Source organism: Copadichromis virginalis, linkage group LG9, assembly GCF_057382275.1.
Source record: "Copadichromis virginalis isolate Kocher_CV1m ecotype Utaka linkage group LG9, C_Virginalis_male_GT1.1, whole genome shotgun sequence".
Taxonomy (NCBI): domain Eukaryota; kingdom Metazoa; phylum Chordata; class Actinopteri; order Cichliformes; family Cichlidae; genus Copadichromis; species Copadichromis virginalis.
In genome coordinates this window covers 4182502-4203056 of record NC_140626.1, presented here as the reverse complement: position 1 = coordinate 4203056, position 20555 = coordinate 4182502, and the positions used below count along the sequence as shown (strand labels likewise).

General features: G+C 41.6%; 1 protein-coding gene across 1 annotated transcript in view; it reads right to left on the bottom strand.

Moving 5' to 3' along the window:
• The window catches only part of LOC146701142 (uncharacterized), a 67806-nt gene that overhangs the window by 39687 nt on the left and 7564 nt on the right, over positions 1–20555 (bottom strand). Inside the window, exons 10-19 of the mRNA XM_085469300.1 lie at positions 18507–18680; positions 16509–16586; positions 16358–16369; positions 16163–16234; positions 15087–15140; positions 14953–15006; positions 14199–14252; positions 14062–14115; positions 13361–13414; positions 12973–13026 (exon numbers count right to left, since the gene is read on the bottom strand). Coding sequence (XP_085325426.1) covers positions 12973–13026; positions 13361–13414; positions 14062–14115; positions 14199–14252; positions 14953–15006; positions 15087–15140; positions 16163–16234; positions 16358–16369; positions 16509–16586; positions 18507–18680 — 660 coding nt within the window. The remainder of the gene's footprint in view (positions 1–12972; positions 13027–13360; positions 13415–14061; positions 14116–14198; positions 14253–14952; positions 15007–15086; positions 15141–16162; positions 16235–16357; positions 16370–16508; positions 16587–18506; positions 18681–20555) is intronic.

Sequence of the window (20555 nt, the reverse complement as noted above, 5' to 3'; positions counted from 1 at the left end):
GGCGATCGTTTTCAGGCTTCAAGTAGCACCATTATACCAACATTTCACATTCTAGACATTGTTTTAGGCGTATTTGACCAAACGTTTGACTGAAAATTCACATGCAAGCTTTTTTCAAGGCTGTGGTATTTGCCTGCAAACAATACCTTTCAGCTAGCTAAAACAGAATATTATGCTATTAGCGAGCAACATGGCTAATGCCTTTCACACAGCTTTGTCTCAACTCCAAAGAGCCACAGAAGTAAAAGCTCATAATAATAATTGAAACAATCTTTGAAAAAATGACTTACCAAGCATGGCAAACAACTCAAATATGTAGAGCAAAATGTTCTGAAACGGCTTCACTTCAGCTTCGATTGGAGCCGTGCTGGGGGCGGAGTCTGTTAATTTACTCTGTTGGTGTCATAGCCCCTGTAGGAGTTCAGAGTTAAGAGGTCAAGAGTTAATGTTTCCATTGTAACACCTCCAGATTTGACAGAGAAACACTCATTTTTAACACTCGATTTTAACTACTATCATTTTACACCTCAGAGTTACATTAAAATAATGTGACTCTGCTTAGAGTAAAATTAACTCTACTTTTGCAAGGAGACTATTAACACCAAAAAATTTAACACTTTTGAATTTGCTGTGTAACCATAACTTAATTGTAACCCTGACACTAAAACCACATTTTAAGTCTCAAAAATGCCTTTGCACTAGTGGGGACCGAGATTTTGGTCCCCAGAAGTATAGTAAACTTCCAATTTTTGGTCCCCGCAAAGATGTCTAAACAGGTACACACACACACACACCTCCTCTTGCCAAACAGTAACTTTATGACCGCCTTGATGTGATGCATTTTGGGAATTGCTGGCATTAAAAAATAACACGGGTTAAATTATACAACGCAAAATACAAACAGGACATGGCAATAAGAATTCATATGTGTAATAGTCAGCCATATAGCCTTAAATAGAAGAATATAGATTTTATTGTAAGCAGCGCAGATACTCACAAACCCACTGAACTGACGAAAAGAGGAAATATTAATGAGAAGTATCTATCTGTGCTTCACAAATCATTTTTTTAAGTACAAAATATTTCAATCTGTGTTTTTCATTTTGACTAAAGTAGAAAATTATATCATGATAAAAGAGTATTTTGGATGAAATTTCTGATTTTCCTGTTATAGACAAAGAGCAGTTGATTTTACATATTCTCATATTAACTAACATTTTGTTACAGCTTTCTTATGTGTGTAATGCCCCAAATGCCCAGCTGACCATTTTCATTCTCAACCAAGGACCCTCAAGTGGCTCTATACACAGTGTTGGGAAGGTTACTTTTAAAATGTATTCCATTACAGATTACAAAATACATGCCCCAAAATGTATTCTGTAACGTATTCCGTTACAGATTCCCAACACATGCACTGTGATTTATCACTATTACTGAAGGTCAGCGGCTACAAACCGTAGTAAAGGGACCTCTGGCTAATATGGTGGGTTCGTGTCGGGCTTGTAGCCGAAAAATCGCTTTACTTTGTTGTGTGGGTCAACTTTTCTTGCGAGAGACAGAGAGAGACGTTGAAAGGAACTTATTGTTTCAGAGGAAAACACGAACACAGTGTACAGTCGAGTCTTGACAGCTTACTTACAACTGGGCTCGTCAGGCTCTCTTCTTGGCTGCAGTGGTTATTATTATATTTACATGCTTCCAGCTCCCGTTTCTGCTTGATAACAACTCGTACTTTTCCTTTTTCTCCCTCCTCGCGCTCACAGACCCATAACGTGTATGGCAGTCCATTCTCCCTGCAGCACGGACTACACTGCCCATGATGCTACATTCTTTAGAGCTATACCTGTAGCATTCTGCCTGTTAGCTTAGCACAACAACAACAACAAAAAGGCGCTCTCTCATGCAGGAAACACGCAGAGAGAGAGCGTCGCCCTGTAACCATGGCAACCGTAACGCTGCCGCCTGGAACAACAGAACGTAGCTGTCAAACAAAACCCAAACAGTCCTGACCCGCCACAACATGAAACAGGAAAGTACCGCAGTGTAATCCATTTATTTCAACAAAGTAACTGTATTCTAAATACCACCTTTTTAAACGGTAACTGTAACCGAATACAGTTACTCATATTTTGTATTTTAAATACGTAACGGCGGTACATGTATTCCGTTACTCCCCGACATGGTCTATACATCTGTTACTTGTGGGTAACAACTGATGATTTGTGGGCCTGTCAGCCTGAGGGAGAGGGAAACTCGAACTTATGCATGTACTTAAGAGGTCTCTGAACTCGCTTCCAAATTACAAGAAACAGAGTTAAAAATAAACCCAACCTAAATGCTACCGGCTTCCTTTTGATCTGTGTAAGTAGACGATTGTCATTTGTTGGCTCATTTAAGCAACATCATTTAAAGGATCCTGTGGTTTCGTTGGTCCCGAGAACATGCTTCTGCTAATATTATTAATGGGTTTTCAAATGTATATGGACAGCCTAGCCCCATTTGAAATCTCCCCATCCCTGTTTTCCAACAGATAATAGTTATACAGTTAGTAATTACAGGGCAGCACTGATTGGCATACAGTATCTTTATCTCTTTATCTCTCGTAACATGAAAACCTCACACAGCTGCATCTGAAATGTTATAATTTTGGGTGTAGAACACTCGGTATCTGGTAATAAGAGACCTACTGCCAGCACTGAGCTGATCATTTCTATCTGACTTCACTTGAGTGTGAAACATCAAATCCTAAACTCTTTGAAAGTGTGATGCTGAAAGATAGCAGCTTTATGAGTGTGATTAAAGGCCACAGTAGCAGCCTAAAGCCTTCTACAGTATATCTAACGTTAGGCATCATTAACATTCAATGGGGCTTCCACGGATCGGTGAAAATAAATTCTTTACAGCTGATGAGGGAGACCACCTCAGGCAGTGACCACACTGAGAGCTTTTTTACTGCTATACATCACTTTTTGTTAACTGCGTGGAAGTTGTTAGAACGGGGCTTTTACAGACTAAGAGCTAACTATTTATTCAGTAACGACTGTTCAGTTGTTCTCTGTGTATCTTTTTAAATGATGCTTCATGCTTTTCCATTAGACCGGCGTCCCCATTACAATGTTCTGTTTGGTTTTTCATTTTATCATCAGCAAGCAAACTAACATTTCTGAGGGTAGAAGCACGTACACCTAAAACTGATCAGGGGTGTCAGTCATCCTTTATATGAGCTACATGGTTGCTATTTGCAAAGGCAGGTGGAAACCTGAACGGGAAGGAGGCCAGACCAGGTGGAAACCAGTGCGGAAGTACGACAGCGCTATCCAACATGACACCTGAACAAATGTAGACCACAACACTCTATAGAAATCTTGGACCGCAGTTTATTGTCCAACATGAACCCCTGTGTGCTGAGGTCATGAGTCCCTCCCTGTGGCAGGAGAAAGGCTGCTTTGCTCAGCTGACTTGTTGTGTCAGACCTGAAAGGAAGCTCTATCCATCTCACCTGTGGTTGTGCTCCAAAATAAATGTTCTCATCAGACCTCAACAAATATTAGAGAAAGACTCAATTGTGTACCCAAAATAATTTTAATAATTCCAGTTTGGTAAGAGGAGGAAGGAAAAAGAGATCAAGTCAAACATACACAGCGGTCAGAGGTTTCTGTGGTAATTTTTGGCTTGGAATGATTTTCCTTGAACTGCTCTATTTCCAGGGTGGGCTGGTTGTATAGCATGCATCTTTAACCATTTACAGAATGAATTTAATGTCTTTTATTTATTCTGCATTTTTTAACACACATCAGGTCAGAGTTAAACATACAGGCTCAAAGATGTACTTTGGTATTTGGTGTAATGTCCCTTAGCAAGTTGCAGCTCCGTCAGATGCTTTGATAGTGTCGACAACCTTGTGTCATGATTCTGCTTGAAAATTTGACCACTTTACTTAGTAATATTGGCAGAGTTCCTTTCAACTGATTGGCTTCCTAGCATGGACACGGCTTTTAAGCATATTCCATATTTCCAAGACGGCTGACGTCAGGGATTTGGGAAGGCCATTCCAGTAGCTTACTGTAAGTTTGGATGTGTGTTGGGGATTATTGTCCTGGTGGAACACTCAGTTGTGTCCAAATTTCAACCATCTATGGATTTGAGTTCCACTTCTGCATTATTCCATCAATTTTGTGCAACGTAGCACTGCAGCAAAACAGCCCCAGAGCATGATGCTGCCATCGCTACTTTCATCTAGGTTCATCTAATTCTTTGGACTTGATCATGAGGATGAGCAGTGAATAGAGCCAGGCCCTGCCGAGTCAAAGAACAATATAAAATATTTAACTCCACTTCTTCCAATATTTAAGTGAGAATATGTATCAGGGATGAAGAACAATATCCTTTCACAGTATTTCCAAATGTGAGCCTGTAAGTATTTTTATAAACCTCTGTGGATTACAGAAAATACAAATTAAATGTAAACTTGTGCAGGTTTTTTTTTAGGTTGTTAAAGATGTATTCATTCAACAATCAGTCCTTCAAAGTATGTTGGTATGTTGTGCTTCCTGGTAATCATTATGATGATCAGTCTTCCCTGACTTTGCTGCAAGAAACTGTATTTGTTTGTTAGGCTTCCTGCATCGGTGATGCAGCTCAAGTCACCAGTTTAGTTAATCTCAGCGGCTCTCTTTACTTCACTTTCTACTCAATTTACTTTACTTATAAATACTATAAATTAGGCATACAGAAATACATTATCTCAGAATTATACTTGGCGCCGGTGAGGTCGGCTGCCGTGCTGGATGCTCTGCCCTAACTTCTCCACTTTTTGCAGTTTTTCGTCACTTTTTGCTATATCTGCCATAATCTTGCATGGGCATCATGCAAAACACACAAATCCGCTACAGTAGAGACACTTTGGTTTCTATTGGTCTGCAATACACGAGCATTTCACCATGTTTAACTCCGGACCCAACCTGGCCAAAGGAGATCCTGAGAGAGAACAAAAGACGCGACCCTAAGCGACGGCCTCGAGGTAAAAGAGCCGGCATCAGGAATAGGCTACGGGCTCGCGCACACCGCGCACCCATGCCCAGTATCCTGCTAGCCAATGTTCAATCCATCGAGAACAAGCTTGATGACCTCAGAGCCAGAATCAAGTTCCAGAGAGACATTCGGGACTGCAACCTCCTCTGCTTCACCGAGACTTGGCTGAACCCAGCGATACCAGACCACGCCGTGCAGCCGACGGGGTTCTTTTCGGTTTACCGCATGGACAGGACAATGGAGTCGGGGAAGAAAAGAGGTGATGGAGTATGTTTGATGGTGAACAACAGATGGTGCGACAGCACAAACATCTCCCCACTCACACGCTCTTGCTCGCCCAATCTGGAGCTTTTGATCGTTAAGTGTCGCCCTTTCTATCTCCCTCGGGAATTCACTGCGGTCATTGCCTGCACTGTTTACATTCCGCCTCACGCGGACTCGAACACTGCCTTATGTGAGCTAGATGAGGCTCTCACACATCAACAAACACTTCACCAAGATGCCGCACTCATTGTTATGGGAGATTTTAACAGAGTGAATCTCAAACGGACATTTCACAACCTTCACCAGCACATCAACTGCCCCACCTGGGGCACGAGGACATTAGACCACTGCTACACCCCGTTCAAGAACTGTTACAAGGCTCAACCCCTGCCGGCATTTGGAAAATCGGACCATTCCGCCATCTTCCTCATGCCTGCTTACAAACAAAGGCTAAAGCAGCAACCACCAATCAGGAGGGAGGTCGCTCGCTGGACGGACCAATCGGTGGCCGCGCTGCAGGACGCACTGGATGACGCAGACTGGGACATGTTTCGGCGCAGCTCTGATGACATCAACATGTTTACGGAAGCGGTTGTGGGATTTATCGGGAAACTAGCGGACGACACAGCAGAAAGAACTATCATCCGAACGTTTCCCAACCAGAAGCCGTGGGTGGATAAAAACATCCGCGACGCTCTGAGATCACGCACCGCTGCCTACGATGAAGGGCTCGTCTCCGGTAATATGGACCTATACAAGGCTGCGTCCTACAACGTGCGCAGCGCGGTCCGAAAGGCAAAGCGGAGCTACGGGGAAAAACTAGAGTCACAGCTACGACAGTGCGACTCTAGGAGCCTGTGGAAAGGACTGCGGACTATAACGGACTATAAACGACCAGCTTCTTCAATGATGAATGCCGACACTTCACTGGCTGATGAGCTGAACACGTTTTATGCTCGCTTCGACGCCGCAGCATTTAAAACAACAAACGGCTGCGCGCGCTCGGAGTGCACCAGTGAAGAAAATGCATTCGTCATCACAGAGCATGCCGTGAGGAACACCTTCAGGAGGGTGAACACCAGGAAGGCAGCAGGACCAGATGCAATCCCTGGCCGGGTCCTTAGAGCCTGCGCTGATCAACTAGCACCGGTGTTCACGGAGATCTTCAACCTCTCCCTGGCCCAAGCTGTGGTTCCCACGTGCTTCAAACAGTCCATTATTGTCCCTGTTCCAAAGAAACAACAGCCCGCTTGCCACAATGACTACCGTCCAGTAGCACTGACTTCAATTGTGATGAAGTGTTTTGAAAGACTGATGAGAGATCACATCACTTCTTCACTTCCTCCCACCATCGACTCACTTCAGTTTGCTTACCGGACTAATCGTTCCACAGACGATGCCATATCTCACCTGCTCCACACATCCCTGAGTCACCTGGACACTGGCAGAGGGAATTATGTTAGGATGCTGTTCGTGGACTACAGTTCAGCATTCAACACAATAATTCCCTCTAAGTTGACGGATCTAGGACTCAGCTCATCACTGTGTCAGTGGATCCTCAACTTCCTCACAGACAGACCCCAATCAGTGAGGGTGGGAAAACAAGTCTCCCCCTCCATCTCACTCAGCACTGGAGTGCCTCAGGGCTGTGTTTTAAGCCCCCTGCTGTACTCACTGTCAGAGATGGGCAGTAACGTTACTGTAATCTGATTACTTTTTTCAGGTAACGAATAAAGTAAGGGATTACTATTGCAAAAATGGTAATTAGATTACCGTTACTTTCCTGTAGGAACGCTGCGTTACTGCGTTACTAAAACCGTGATTTTTTGCGAGAATGTCTCACGACAGTGACGTAAGCGAGTGCGACGTTCGTGACAACAGCTGTGTGCAGATCAACAATGGATCATATATCGAGTGCGGGAGAGAGTATGAGCGTGCAGCGTTTAAAGCGTGGAAATACTGACCTTACACCGAAAAAAACCCCTAAACTTCTGAGCAAGCACCGAGTAGCTACGACGTAATGGGAAACTCACAGAGAAACTCGCGGATTCTTCAACTGACCGCGGCACACCTGCACCAGGGTAAACCTCCGCCTACCCAACTCCTGCTTTACAGGTGAAAATAGAGCAACAGGACCGCTGAGTCTTTGACTTTATTTATTTTCTGCTGTGTTTTACTTGCATCTATTTGAAAGACTGAGTGTAAACACAAAAAATATTTTATTTTATGTGCTGGAATGTGCAGAAAATAGGTTTAAATATTAAACTAATTTCTTCCAGTCAGAGAATGTTGCATATAATTAAATTTTTGCTTGATGCATAAAGTTAAAAGATTAAAACTAAAAAAACAAGTTTAAAAAAGATACTTTTCCATTTGATTACATTTTGTATGATGGATTATGTAGAAAAAGTAGAATTGGGCTGAAAGATCTATCGCTTTATCACCTCTTCAGGTTGTAAATCATGTTTTTAAAAAGTAACTAAGTAACTAAGTAATTAATTAATTTCGAAAATAAGTAATCAGTAAAGTAACGGGATTACTTTTTGGGGGTAGTAATCGGTAATTAGTTACTGATTACTTTTTTCAAGTAACTTGACCAACACTGCTCACTGTACACTTATGACTGTGTAGCCACATCAGACAAAACCTCCATTGTCAAGTTTGCTGACGACACTGCTGTTGTGGGCCTGATCTCCGACAACATCGAGGCGGCCTACCTGAAGGAGATTAGGAACCTGGAGACCTGGTGCCAGGAGAATAACCTCCTCCTAAACATCAGCAAGACTAAGGAGCTGATCGTGGACTTCACTACAAAGCAGGCGAGGAATTACAAACCCCTCATCATCAGTGGCACGCCAGTGGACAGAGTGGACAGTTTCCGATACCTGGGTGTCCACATCACTCAGGACCTGTCATGGTCCTGTCACATCAACACCCTGGTTAAGAAAGCCCGTCAGCGTCTCTTCTTCCTCAGAAGACTTAGAGACTTCCATCTGCCACTGAAGGTGCTCAAGAACTTCTACTCCTGCACCATCGAGAGCGTCCTGACGGCAAACATCTGCACCTGGTTTGGGAACAGCACCAAGCAGGACAGACGAGATCTGCAAAGGGTGGTGCGCTCAGCCGAATGCATCATTCAATCAGAGCTCCCTGACCTGCTGTCCATCTACACCAAGCGGTGCAAGTCCAAAGCTAGGAAGATTATGATGGACCTCTCCCATCCCAACAATGGACTCTTCTCACTGTTGAGGTCTGGGAAGCGCCTCCGCTCCCTTAAGGCCAAAACAGAGAGAATGAGGAGGAGCTTCTTCCCCCAGGCTATTCGGGGCCTGAACCAGGTGTAGGACTGGACTCTCCCAAACACGTCACTATAAGACTGGACTCTCACACACGTCACCACACGCACCACCACACATTTCCTATAATCCTATAATTCCTATAATTTATAATCCTTATCTTTATAATCTCTTCTGCTATTTGCACATTCTTTACTGTAAATTCCTAAGTTAATTTGTAAATTTTGTAGTAAACTGTAAATTGTAAATATTGTAAAACTTTTCTTCTGTCATTTAATGGTCGGGCATTGTACAGCTACAAGCATTTCACCCCCATGTCATACTGTGTATGGTTGTGTGTGTGTGACAAATAAAATTTGAATTTGAATTTGATACTTAATCTCTTTAGGGTCGGGTAATGTTCCCATCTGTCCTTCATATGGAATGTAAACATGTTTGTCAGACACAAATGGAAATCTTAATAGAAGAGCTCTAAGATCAAAGTGCATGCAGTAAACTCTGTTTGAAAGGGAAGACGTTATCATTCCTGAAACGCTGCTCGTTTAGCACAAGACTACTACCACCATAATCCTTCTCCTAATGGTCCTAATGTCACCTAGTAGATGTTATGAGAAAATAGCATATGGATTTAAAGGGCCATTACTATCTATTAGAGATGGACCGATCCGATATTACGTATCGGTATCGGTCCGATACTGACCTAAATTACTGGATCGGATATCGGCGAGAAATAAAAAATGTAATCGATCCATTAAATATCAAAAAAGCACCTCACAAAACTTGCGACATGGCGTAACTCGTCTCATAACCGTAGCACGTCGGAGCAGTGTGGTCACGTGATACAGCGGCTGTGTGTATTTGTAGTCTCGCTACCAAACCAGCATTTCATCTCCGAGGAAGTTATCCCAGAGAGAAGTAAAGCAAGTGTGTAAGTTCCTCTCTGAATGTTTGTAAAGCATTCCCACATTAAGCTTAACAACTGATATATGGAGCAAGTGCCTCTCTCTCTCTCTCTCTCTCTCTCTCTCTCTCCTGCCGCTTCAATCATGAAACTGCTTAACGATCAGCTGATCGGCTTTTCTGTCGCGACTCCGTCTCTCTGGTTTGTTTTTGGCCCACTTTGCACCAGAAAGAGGAAACCAGCGGCTGAACAACAGCAGCACGTTTAAGCTTGATCAGCTGTAGTTAGAATTTATTTATTATTACTTTCTACTCCAGGATCTTTTTCTACGTAGCTGACGGCTGTAACTGTGCAGGGGCGGATCTAGCAAAGTTTAGCCAGGGGGGCCGATAGGGCATGAACAGGGAAAAGGGGGCACAAAGACATACTTTTCTTTCTTATTCTCATTTAAAATGTCTAGCTTTTAATAAATAATTATCTGAATCTTACACCCAAAGTTTTAATCTGATGTTAAATATATAGAAGTCCATTACTGTATATAGTAACTGTTAAGTCTAATATACTAGTAAGCTATGTACTTTTTCCTTTGGGAAGATACCATCTGTGCAGTCTGCAATTCTGTTGAAGAAAGATGTTGAATCTATTTAATTATTCTTGAAAAAATAATTTATTTCTGTGCATTTTTTTTTCACACTGCATCAAATTAAAGTTGATTACATCGATTAAGCATCACAAAGTGGAGGGTGGAGGGTGGTTCCCTATTTTTTATTTTTTTTTGCTGGTAGTTTGCAACCCTATTAGTTAGGTTGCTTAATATTTCTGCTAAGTACTCTTTAAAATACCAGAATAGGAAGGATGGAGCAGGTTTAAGTTTATTAGATTGATCAGTGTTGCTGAACTATGAAATATTTTGGGCGCAGTGTACTTTTTACACACAGGTATAACAGAATAGCTTTAGTGCTGTTGTTTATTTAAACTTGACTATGAACTTGTACAAAATGCAGCAAGATATTAAAAAACAGTTTTATTGATTAAAAAACACTATATCGGATTCATATCGGTATCGGCAGATATCCAAATTCATGATATCGGTATTGGTATCGGACATAAAAAAGTGGTATCGTGCCATCTCTACTATCTATTCATATTTACATCCTGTTTTCCTTTATTTAATTCCTATCTAACAGCCTGGTCTCTGGTAATGATGCACAGCTGGAAATGTGTGCACTTACAAAGTAATTGTTTATTGTTTATTAAGTAATTGTTCAACAATCACCTTGATGCTGGACAGATTGCAGAGACTGCTTCTAGTCTGATGCTAAATTAAGCTAGTTAACGTGTGCCTTCATGACCAGATGACCAAAAATGCAGATACGTTCCACAGGGAGTGCTCTGGAGACAGTAGCAGCCACATGTTCCCACACATGGACACCAAATGTGTACCAGCATCCTCCACTTGGTAGAGAACACTTCCAGATCCTTGGAGAAAGTAGTTTGTTGTGATAGCAGGAACAGGCCCAAATTACTGAGCAGAGTGGCCGAGAGTCAGCGTGGAGTTCAGAGAAAACTCAAAATAGCAGTGTGCACACTTGTAGCTGGTGGGTGTGGACACACGCTTGCAGATGTGTGCATTTGCTCTTTCATTTAGCCACAGCCAGCTTGCCACAGGAGAACATCCCATGTAGTGTGTGGCTGTAGCCCACTACTAGTGTTAATTAACTGACAGAAATGGTGGTGGATAAGATTATAACAACATGCAGCCCGACTCTATGACTCATATCAGAGCAGCGAGAAATAAAATCTGTCAAAGAGATTTGTTTACAAAATTAATTCATGGACTTTTTAAGTTACAGGTATTTCTTTCTTTATGGCCCTTTATTTTTACCCTGCATGAGCTTCCATTTGGTCAAATTACTCCCATTAGGAGCATGCTGAAATAGCTATTAGCAGATCCTCTCTAATGCAGCCCATGGATTTATGGACGACTGTCGCTGGATTACTTTTCTAGGCCGCTAAAGAAAACTTGTAAATGTGCTGAGTCTTAGGTGGGGCCTAATGTCCTTTTTTAGTTTTTTATATAAGAGTTTACCTTTATTTGTTTGTCCTGTCAAATGTACATATCTATCAGTAAAGTTTAAAATTACCAGGGAGCACAGGGAGTATCTTATTCCCTGCCTCCCATATAAAATATTTATCCCACCCAGATGGATCTTTATAAACTATTTCGCTTTCCAGAAGACAAAAAAGTAAGTAGGAAGTTGAATATCTTTATGTCTTTCTGCCAACTTTGCAGTTTTAAAACCTTTTAGGTTTTTTCAAGTCTGAGACCACAGCATGCTTTGCATTAACTTACGCTAAGACAATAAAGCTGCTTTAAAGTCTTCTTTTGTTTAATATGTTTGCGCTTCTCAGTTGTTTTATGATCTCGTCTATACAAGCTTAAATTCTAATTCAAATTTAGCTGTGGTACATTATCCACATTCAACTCTTAAATCTAATTCCTTGACAGAACAGGATCATTCATGAAATGAAAAGGCTAGCCCACCGTCTGCTACTACTGTAGTAATGCTGTCACCTAATCTTACAATCACTTATGCTACATAGCCAAGTTACAGCTAGCTAGCTAAACTCCACACTAACATTAGTTTTATCAATGTGCAATTAATGACATCATAAATGTTATTACACATATAGCAAATAAACATGTTTACATTTAAATTTCTGATTTCTGTGTCAAGAGGAAGATGAGAAAGACCTGGGCTACAAATACAGCAAAGCTCAGTGAGGCTATAAAGTAACCGCTCAGCAGCGACACAGGCTGACTGTCTCCAGGCCACGGCACACTGAAAGAGTCATTTGTGATAAAGGAGTCCCAAAAAAGTATTCAGAATGTAATTGTCATCGTTACCTTTGTTAAATGAATTATGAAAAAACATTTCACAATATTTAAATGTCTTTGAGATGCACTGGTACTATTGCAAAGTTTAAACGAGGGCAGCTTACACAGAGGTCGGAAATGTTTTTAACATTTAATGTCCTGCTCAGTTCTGCTATCAGTCAGCGTCTGAACTGTCACATAAAGTAAATGGCAGCCACTCGCTGGCATTCATTGCCTTCAGTTTCAGTATGAATATCCATAAAGACAAACGTGCAGCTTTGTAAGATCAGCTTAAAGGAGGTTCGTTCTACAAAACCACTGCTTTGCCAAACAAACTGTCCTGTATGCAGAGTGTGGTGCTTCCCAACACTTTTGTGATGAAGCTGCAGACAGATGCTGGACCACAAATGCCACTGTGGTCAAATCAAATCGAGCTGTTCAGACAGCTTACAGAAACACTGGCAGCTGTTAACAGCAGCACACATGTTAATTGTAACAGAAATATTCTCTATAGTGTTGGCACGAGATGTTGACAATCACAGAGTGCAATGTTTGCAACGTGAAGCGGACTTGATGTCTCAGAAACTACAGTCTGCACTGACCTTTGGTCCCAGCGCGCCAACCAGTCCGACACGGCCTGGAGCTCCAGGCTCCCCCTAGGAGGATGAAAAATTCTGTGAGGCAATATGAAACAACAGGGTCCTGGAAATGGTACAGAAGGTGGAAGAAATCCCATCCACAAGCAAACTCGTCTCTTCACTACTGTTCAATTAGGAGAAGAAATTATATCATATAAACACATTCAAGATATTTTTGATTTGTTACATTTTGAAATACTTTTGCTTGCCGTGTTTAAACTGCTTTTAACTTATCATAGCTTTCTTATCGAGTGTTTTGGAATAATCTGATGATCTCGTGACATCAGACAGAGCCCTACATTTGAAAGGTTTAGCATCCTATGAGCATCAGCTAACTCCCTCTAGAGCTTACCATCGGCCCAGCTTCTCCTGGAGGTCCTGGCTCTCCTCTCTCACCAGGGAGACCCTGCACATGAAGAATGTTGCTAACATTCAAATGTGATCACTTTTAAATAATAACTTCACCATCTTTTAATTTTAATTCTGTTGGTTGACATAGAAAATGTTTCTCTAGAGTTTCAAACTCACATTAACAGCAAAGTTTTGTTATTGTGCAGGAAAATTTGTTAGAAACAAATTAAATTCAACAGGATGATCATGGTGAATGTTTTAAATGTCCGTGCTAAATGTGGCAGCATTTAAAGACTCGTGTCTTGAACCTGAACTTTTTCGAACATTTATTTCTTACAATTTAGGAGATTTAAGAGTGAATTTAAGAATCATGCAGAAAGATTTTGTTTTTATTTGCTACAGCAGCATGTACAATGTTATAAGATTAGCTGTGGGGAAAAAAAGGAAAACAAATGCTTCTAATTTCAAACGTTATTTTTTAACAATTCATTTTGTTTTTAACAATTTGTTATACAAATCATTAAGTTGTCTAAAATATTGTAAAGCATCAGTGGCTTCTTGTGCCTTGCAGTACAGCGACACAAAGCAGCACTAAAACAGAAAAAGTGGCCAAGACACAATGAACGAGAGAGAGCTGCAGAAATATATCTATAATATATATCATTCAAAACGTCCGTGGGACTGTTGCTCTCCCAGTCTTACCTTAGGTCCTGGGAGACCTGGTTCTCCTGTTAAGCCTGGCTCGCCTCTGTCTCCCTGCAACACATTGAAGAACTGTCTATAAAACAACCAGTATGAATAAGAACACACACGAATGCTCCTGGTTTTCTAACACTTACCTTTGCACCTTTAGGACCAGGTGCTCCCCTTGCTCCTGTCGGACCTGCTTCACCCTGCAGAGGGAAGACAGGTCAGAAAAGTGTTCACCGAAATAAACAGCATAAAGTATTTTGATCTGCCTGTTTTCTATAATACATTTAAAACTTAATACATTTGCAGGATATTCAAAGACATAACTTGTTAGGCTTATAGTTTGATCACATCTGAACAAACATGTGTGATGTCACTATTTCAGACGTCCTTTATGAACAAAGGCATGCAGAAAGACTTTCCTCCAGATCATCCATGACAGTCACCACATGTTAATTTTTGAAATTGTGGCTGTTGTGTGTACATTCTTGGGTACACAATAATTATCGCTCTGCATTGAACTCCTCATCACGCAAATATTAATTTGCTGGTGAAACACAGACTTAAAAAGCGAGTTAAAGCCAACAGCGAATCGATGAGTCTCCAGAAACGTTTCTGTCTTATAGCCACCAATGCTTTATGTAAAGTGCAGTTTTCTTCCTTGTGTCAGACATAATAATAATAATAATAATAATAATAATGTTGTATTATTATTATTGTTATTATTATTAATCAAAGGGAAAGACAACCAAATTGATATATAATGTGCTATAAAGGATGCGGGTGGGTGAATAATACAGGGAGGAGTAACTCTTTGAGGACATGCAGCTCTGTACAACTCACACAGAAACAGAGAAGTGAAATGCGTCTATTCAAAGGTATTATCGTGGTGTTTCCTTATACCTTCATCCCTGGAAACCCCTGGGGGCCAGGATCACCAGGTTTTCCTTCTTTACCCTGAGAACAATTGCATCATGTTCAAACATGCATCCAAAGATAAAACAGAATGAAAAACGTCCAAAGATATCCGTACTTACAGGCTTGCCTTCAGGCCCTCGTGGCCCATGTGTCCCTTTCTCACCTGGTGAACCCTGTAATATAAAAATATTCTAATCAGAAACTTTCTTCTTACATTAAGACACAACAGCAGCTATGCCATTGGCTCTATGAATACCAAGGCTGTGGCTGCCCATCGCTTCAACCGTCCCAGAATATGACAATGAACTGCCTTCAAATTTGGAACAACTGATCCCATAACATTTAATGGAAAGTACTTTCAGACGCTCCACCACAGTGATGGAATCACAGGTATGATTTTACACCGAGTGGTTTCCTGATGCGAGCGTCCCATCTGGGTTTTGGACTGGCACTGGGAGTTCACCGGCTCATGACCCCCTGAAACGGTGCGACTTGAACCAGGGATCTTTTGGCTGCAAATATCTTTCATGAATTCTAGGAAGAATTCATTTTTCAAATCCTTGTAAATCAGAAACCTTAATGTTCCTAACGTGACTGTACATGGCTTTGGCTGCAGACACGATGGAGACTTTTCAGGAAACATAACAAGTTTGCAAGAGATGCAATTTAGGCGTGCACTGCTGTCTACATCGTGGACACTTTCCAGCACTTTCCTTACCAAACAAATACTATTGTGACTCATTAACTGGGCTTCATCACAACCACACATCATTAGAGGTAATTAGTAGAGGAGTCAAGTCTTGATATGTATGTTTTTTGAATGAGGCTCCAAATCCACATCAAATAAACTAGCAGTTTCCTAGTTTCCAATTGCCCTGTTGTGGTCTCTATGTAGCATATACCATTTTAGATGGGTGTGTAATGACCTCCAATATAATGATACAGTAAAGAACTGATTATTATTGCATCCAAAAAAGCAACAAAGAATGTTGTGTAAACTAGCAGCACATTCTATATGTGAACATCAAAATCAAAGAATAACCAAGCTGTTAAATGAGAATGATGATGGATCACACTCATCAGCACACTCTTTGTTGAGCAGCAGGGATCTTGCAGACATCAGAGCCTGGTGTTAAAACCATAGGAAAGGAAACAGACATGTAATCTATCAAATGTAGGTCTTTATGTGTGTTACCGTGGGTCCTGGTGGGCCGACTACACAATCGCAGTCTTCTTCTTCCACTGTGGCACTTCTATTCAGAGGGCACTGAAGATACACATACACAATTAAATTAACAGAGTGTGTCACAAACGGATTACCCTGACAACACCTCAGTGGTGAAACTTTTATTAGCGACCTCAGATTAAATATGTGTGAATTCACCCTTACCCTTTCATCATCCTGCGTATCAGGAGAGACAAGACAAGAGAAAACATAATGGTTATCGTCATCGCAGGCTCATACACGCAGCCATACACAGCCTTTCAAGTACAAAGCCTTTGAAGTGGAAACGAAGAGAGAGTGAGAGCAGAGATCTTACGACGGAGTAGATTTCACAAGCTGTTTCCCTCTCGCTCTGATGGGGATCACAGTAGAGACGCAGCTTCTGAATCTCCACCTGAATCGAAACAACATGGACGATCTGATTATTTCAAACATGCTTTTTGTAAAAACAGAAACTAGTGTCATCTTTGATGCGTGACACGATGCTTTGAAGGCTGAACGGTGATGATTTTGCAACATGTAAATGTTACAAATGTTGCAAACTGCGCTTCATATGATAATAGTAATGATATCTACATCCATACATGCAATAGCCGTGTGTTAAAAACAAAACAAATGTTGCATGGTATCCTAATGATTGTAACACCTTGCAAACTATAATAATAATTGTAGGATCATTTATGCAGAATATCATTCTCTGGACAGTCAAGCATATTAAACAAAATATATCCAACCTACTGGCAACATTTTAAAGGGGTCCAATTATGCTTTCCATATTTCTTTTTGTATATAAAGCGTTGAAGCAGTGAATGCTCATATCAGTCATGGCAAAATGAGTGAAAGCGTGGATTGTCTTCTGCAGGTTGGGGATGTGTTGCTGCTCTGATTGGATGAGCACCAGTATTTTGGGCTCTTGCTCAGGTAAAATAGTGCTCTGCCAGCTAACAGTCCTCCCCTCATGTAGACTCAAAGGTCTGGTTGTCATATACAGTTGTGGTCAGAGGTTTACATACACTCATCATGGGCATGGCTGTCCTGTTTTGGGCTTTCTTTGAAGTGTTCTTTTTCCAGGGTGGAATGATTATACAGCATACATCCTAAGTTACTTAAATAAAAAGCATTGGTTGTGCAATTTTAATTTATTTACATACAGGCTTAAATATATACATACATCTCCTTGAAAATATTTTAGGAAGTGGTTTTGAAGGTTCTGCAATACATTTTAACTTGACAAGGCCTATTAACTTCCCACTGATGATCATGATTAACTATGACTGGTAGTTTGTCTGTGCCAGCATAAAACAGAATTCGTTTGGCTCGTTTGAATGACCAATACTTAAAAATTGATCATGTGCAAGAAGTCACAGAAAGTCTGAAAAGGAAATCTGTAGCTTTATACACTATAGACTGGGAGGGACTCTTGGAGCCATTTCTACGGCAGATTTCCTTTTTTTGGAAGGATACCCAGATGTCACCCTAAAATAATAGGAAATTGCTTAGAAAATCCAGGAACCACCCAGGCTTAGGGTTGCCATGAACTGGAAACTGCTGCAGCATCAGTGTCACTGTTCACAGTGGGCGTCCACATGGACAAGCCAAATGATTTCTGGGAAAGTTTTATGGTCAGACAAGACAAAGATTGAGCTATTTGACAAGAGATATGTCTGGAGAAATAAAGGGGAGCCTTCCCAAGAACATTGCACCAGCTATGATGCTCTGGAGCTGTTTAGCTCCCAGTGCTACAGTACACTGCACAAAGTGGACAGAACAATGAAAACAAGAAGCTACCTCAAAATTCACCAAATTCACCACAGATGGTTAAACCCAGGACACGAGTGGATGTTCCACCAGGACAGTGATCCCAGAAACACATCAGAACTGGTTTGGGAATGTAAACCATTAAGCTTCTGGAATAGCTTTTCCAAAGCATGGTTGCTCAGGAACATCTCACTATCCTTCTAAAAGAGCTGGAGGAAGTAGCCTGGGATGGGGACATCTAAATATTCTGCTTAGGCTCCTGCCTCTGCAACTCAGGTAAGTGACAAGAAGTTGATGGATGATTATCATGGCTAATTTCTTACCAGAAGCATTTCCTATACTATATTTGGTCAGGTGTGGTGTAGCTCCCAGAATGAATGTACTGGACTGAAATAACGTATTGCTTTAACAAAAAGGATCATCAGAAAGTAAGCTAAACATGCCAATGATCTAAACTCTTTCTGCATATAAAAACACTCCAATCTCCTCAAATCAAATCAAGTAAAAGATCAGCGTCAGGGCTCAAAGCTCCAGTGTAATTACATGTGTTACTCACAGGTACAGTGATGTCTGTTCCTCGCCTCTTAGACACCTGCGTTTCCCCATTGATGTAAATTGGCTCCACCGGTTTCAGCATTAGTTCCTGGATGCGCTGGTCGTCAAGGAAACCGGTGACCTGGCGATGCCTCACTAGTACTTTAATCTGATGCCATTTTCCATCATAAAGAGTCTGAGAGAGATGATATAAATTTCATGAAAAAATGCCTTTTGTCAGAACAAAAAGATGCTTTAATTAAGAGTTTAAAGCACGTTTTTGGTCAAGCTTTCATTCATGAGTAAAACTGGATGTGAAAACAATTATTAACCTTACAGTTCTTCTTTCAGTCAGTCTTCTGTTTCTGTTGCCAGCCTTAACTGTGTTCATGCATTTCATTAAATATAATTTTGTGGGCAAGACCAAAAACGTGTGTTCCCTAAATGCTCTGCAAATAGTTCTGACACACCAGGTACTAAGACCAAGGACTTTTCAGGCCATAGGCAGAGAGAGAGACAGAGCAGCGATTGTTCCATTGGGGCTGAGAGTCACTTTTGAAAGGACAAATCACAAGCTCCTAGCTCGTGCCACATCAAACCAAATCAAACATATGCAAACACAAATTCAATATAATTACAACCCTGTTCAGGCCTACACATTGAACATTGCGTCTAAAGACGGAGGGTGGTGGGTGCTTCTTAGACTGAACCTGGCGATTATTACCCAGAACTGCCTCGGAAATAGAGACATGCGCTCCAAGTTCTACACATCCAATAAATGGTTTCCACCAGGAAAATACAGTGGTTTAGAGTAGGAAACAATTTCTTTGGGCTTCTCCTGGCATCACATTGCATCTTCTCTGGTTCCACTGAAGTAAATGTGGAGTGATGTTTAAATAGCTGCCAAGACTCATTCACTAATATGAAGAGAAAGCTGAGGTAGGTGGAGATGCTCTAATAGCACAATGAGTCCTTTCAAGGCAGTACAGCAAACTACACTTCTTACATCCTGCTTAGATGTTTATGTTTCTCACATTCAGATTAATCATTTTATGACACTTACTCATATATATATATATATATATATATATATATATATATATATATATATATATAATCTCGGGTCATTGCAGACATAGAGGACAGTTACAAGTACCTGGGGATCCCGCAGGCGAATGGGAGCCATGAAGAGGCCGCTAGAAAAGCTGCAACCACCAAGTACCTGCAGAGGGTCAGGCAAGTCCTGAGGAGTCAGCTGAATGGTAAGAACAAGATCCGGGCCATCAACACGTACGCCCTGCCCGTGATCAGGTACCCTGCTGGGGTAATAGGCTGGCCAAAGGAGGAGATAGAAGCCACTGACATAAAGACAAGAAAGCTCCTTACCATGCATGGAGGGTTTCACCCCAAGTCCAGCACCCTGAGGCTGTACGCTAAGCGGAAGGAAGGGGGCCGGGGACTGGTGAGTGTCAGCACCACAGTCCAGGATGAGACAAGGAACATCCAAGAATACATTGGGAAGATGGCCCCAACTGACCGAGTGCTCAGTGAATACCTCAGGCAGCAGAAACCCAAGAAAGAGGAGGGAGACGAGGAACCATCATGGAAGGACAGGCCCCTGCATGGTATGTACCACCGGCAGATAGAGGAGGTGGCTGATATCCAGAAATCCTACCAGTGGCTGGACAAAGCTGGACTGAAAGACAGCACAGAGGCACTAATCATGGCAGCACAAGAACAAGCTCTGAGTACAAGATCCATAGAGGCTGGGGTCTATCACACCAGGCAAGACCCCAGGTGCAGGCTGTGTAAAGATGCCCCAGAGACAATCCAGCACATAACAGCAGGGTGCAAGATGCTAGCAGGCAAGGCATACATGGAACGCCATAACCAAGTGGACAAAATGGTGGTGGCTAACCAACCGGACATAGTGGTGGTAGACAAACAGAAGAAGACGGCCGTAGTGATCGATGTAGCGGTTCCGAATGACAGCAATATCAGGAAGAAGGAACACGAGAAGCTGGAGAAATACCAAGGGCTCAGAGAAGAGCTCGAGAGGATGTGGAGGGTG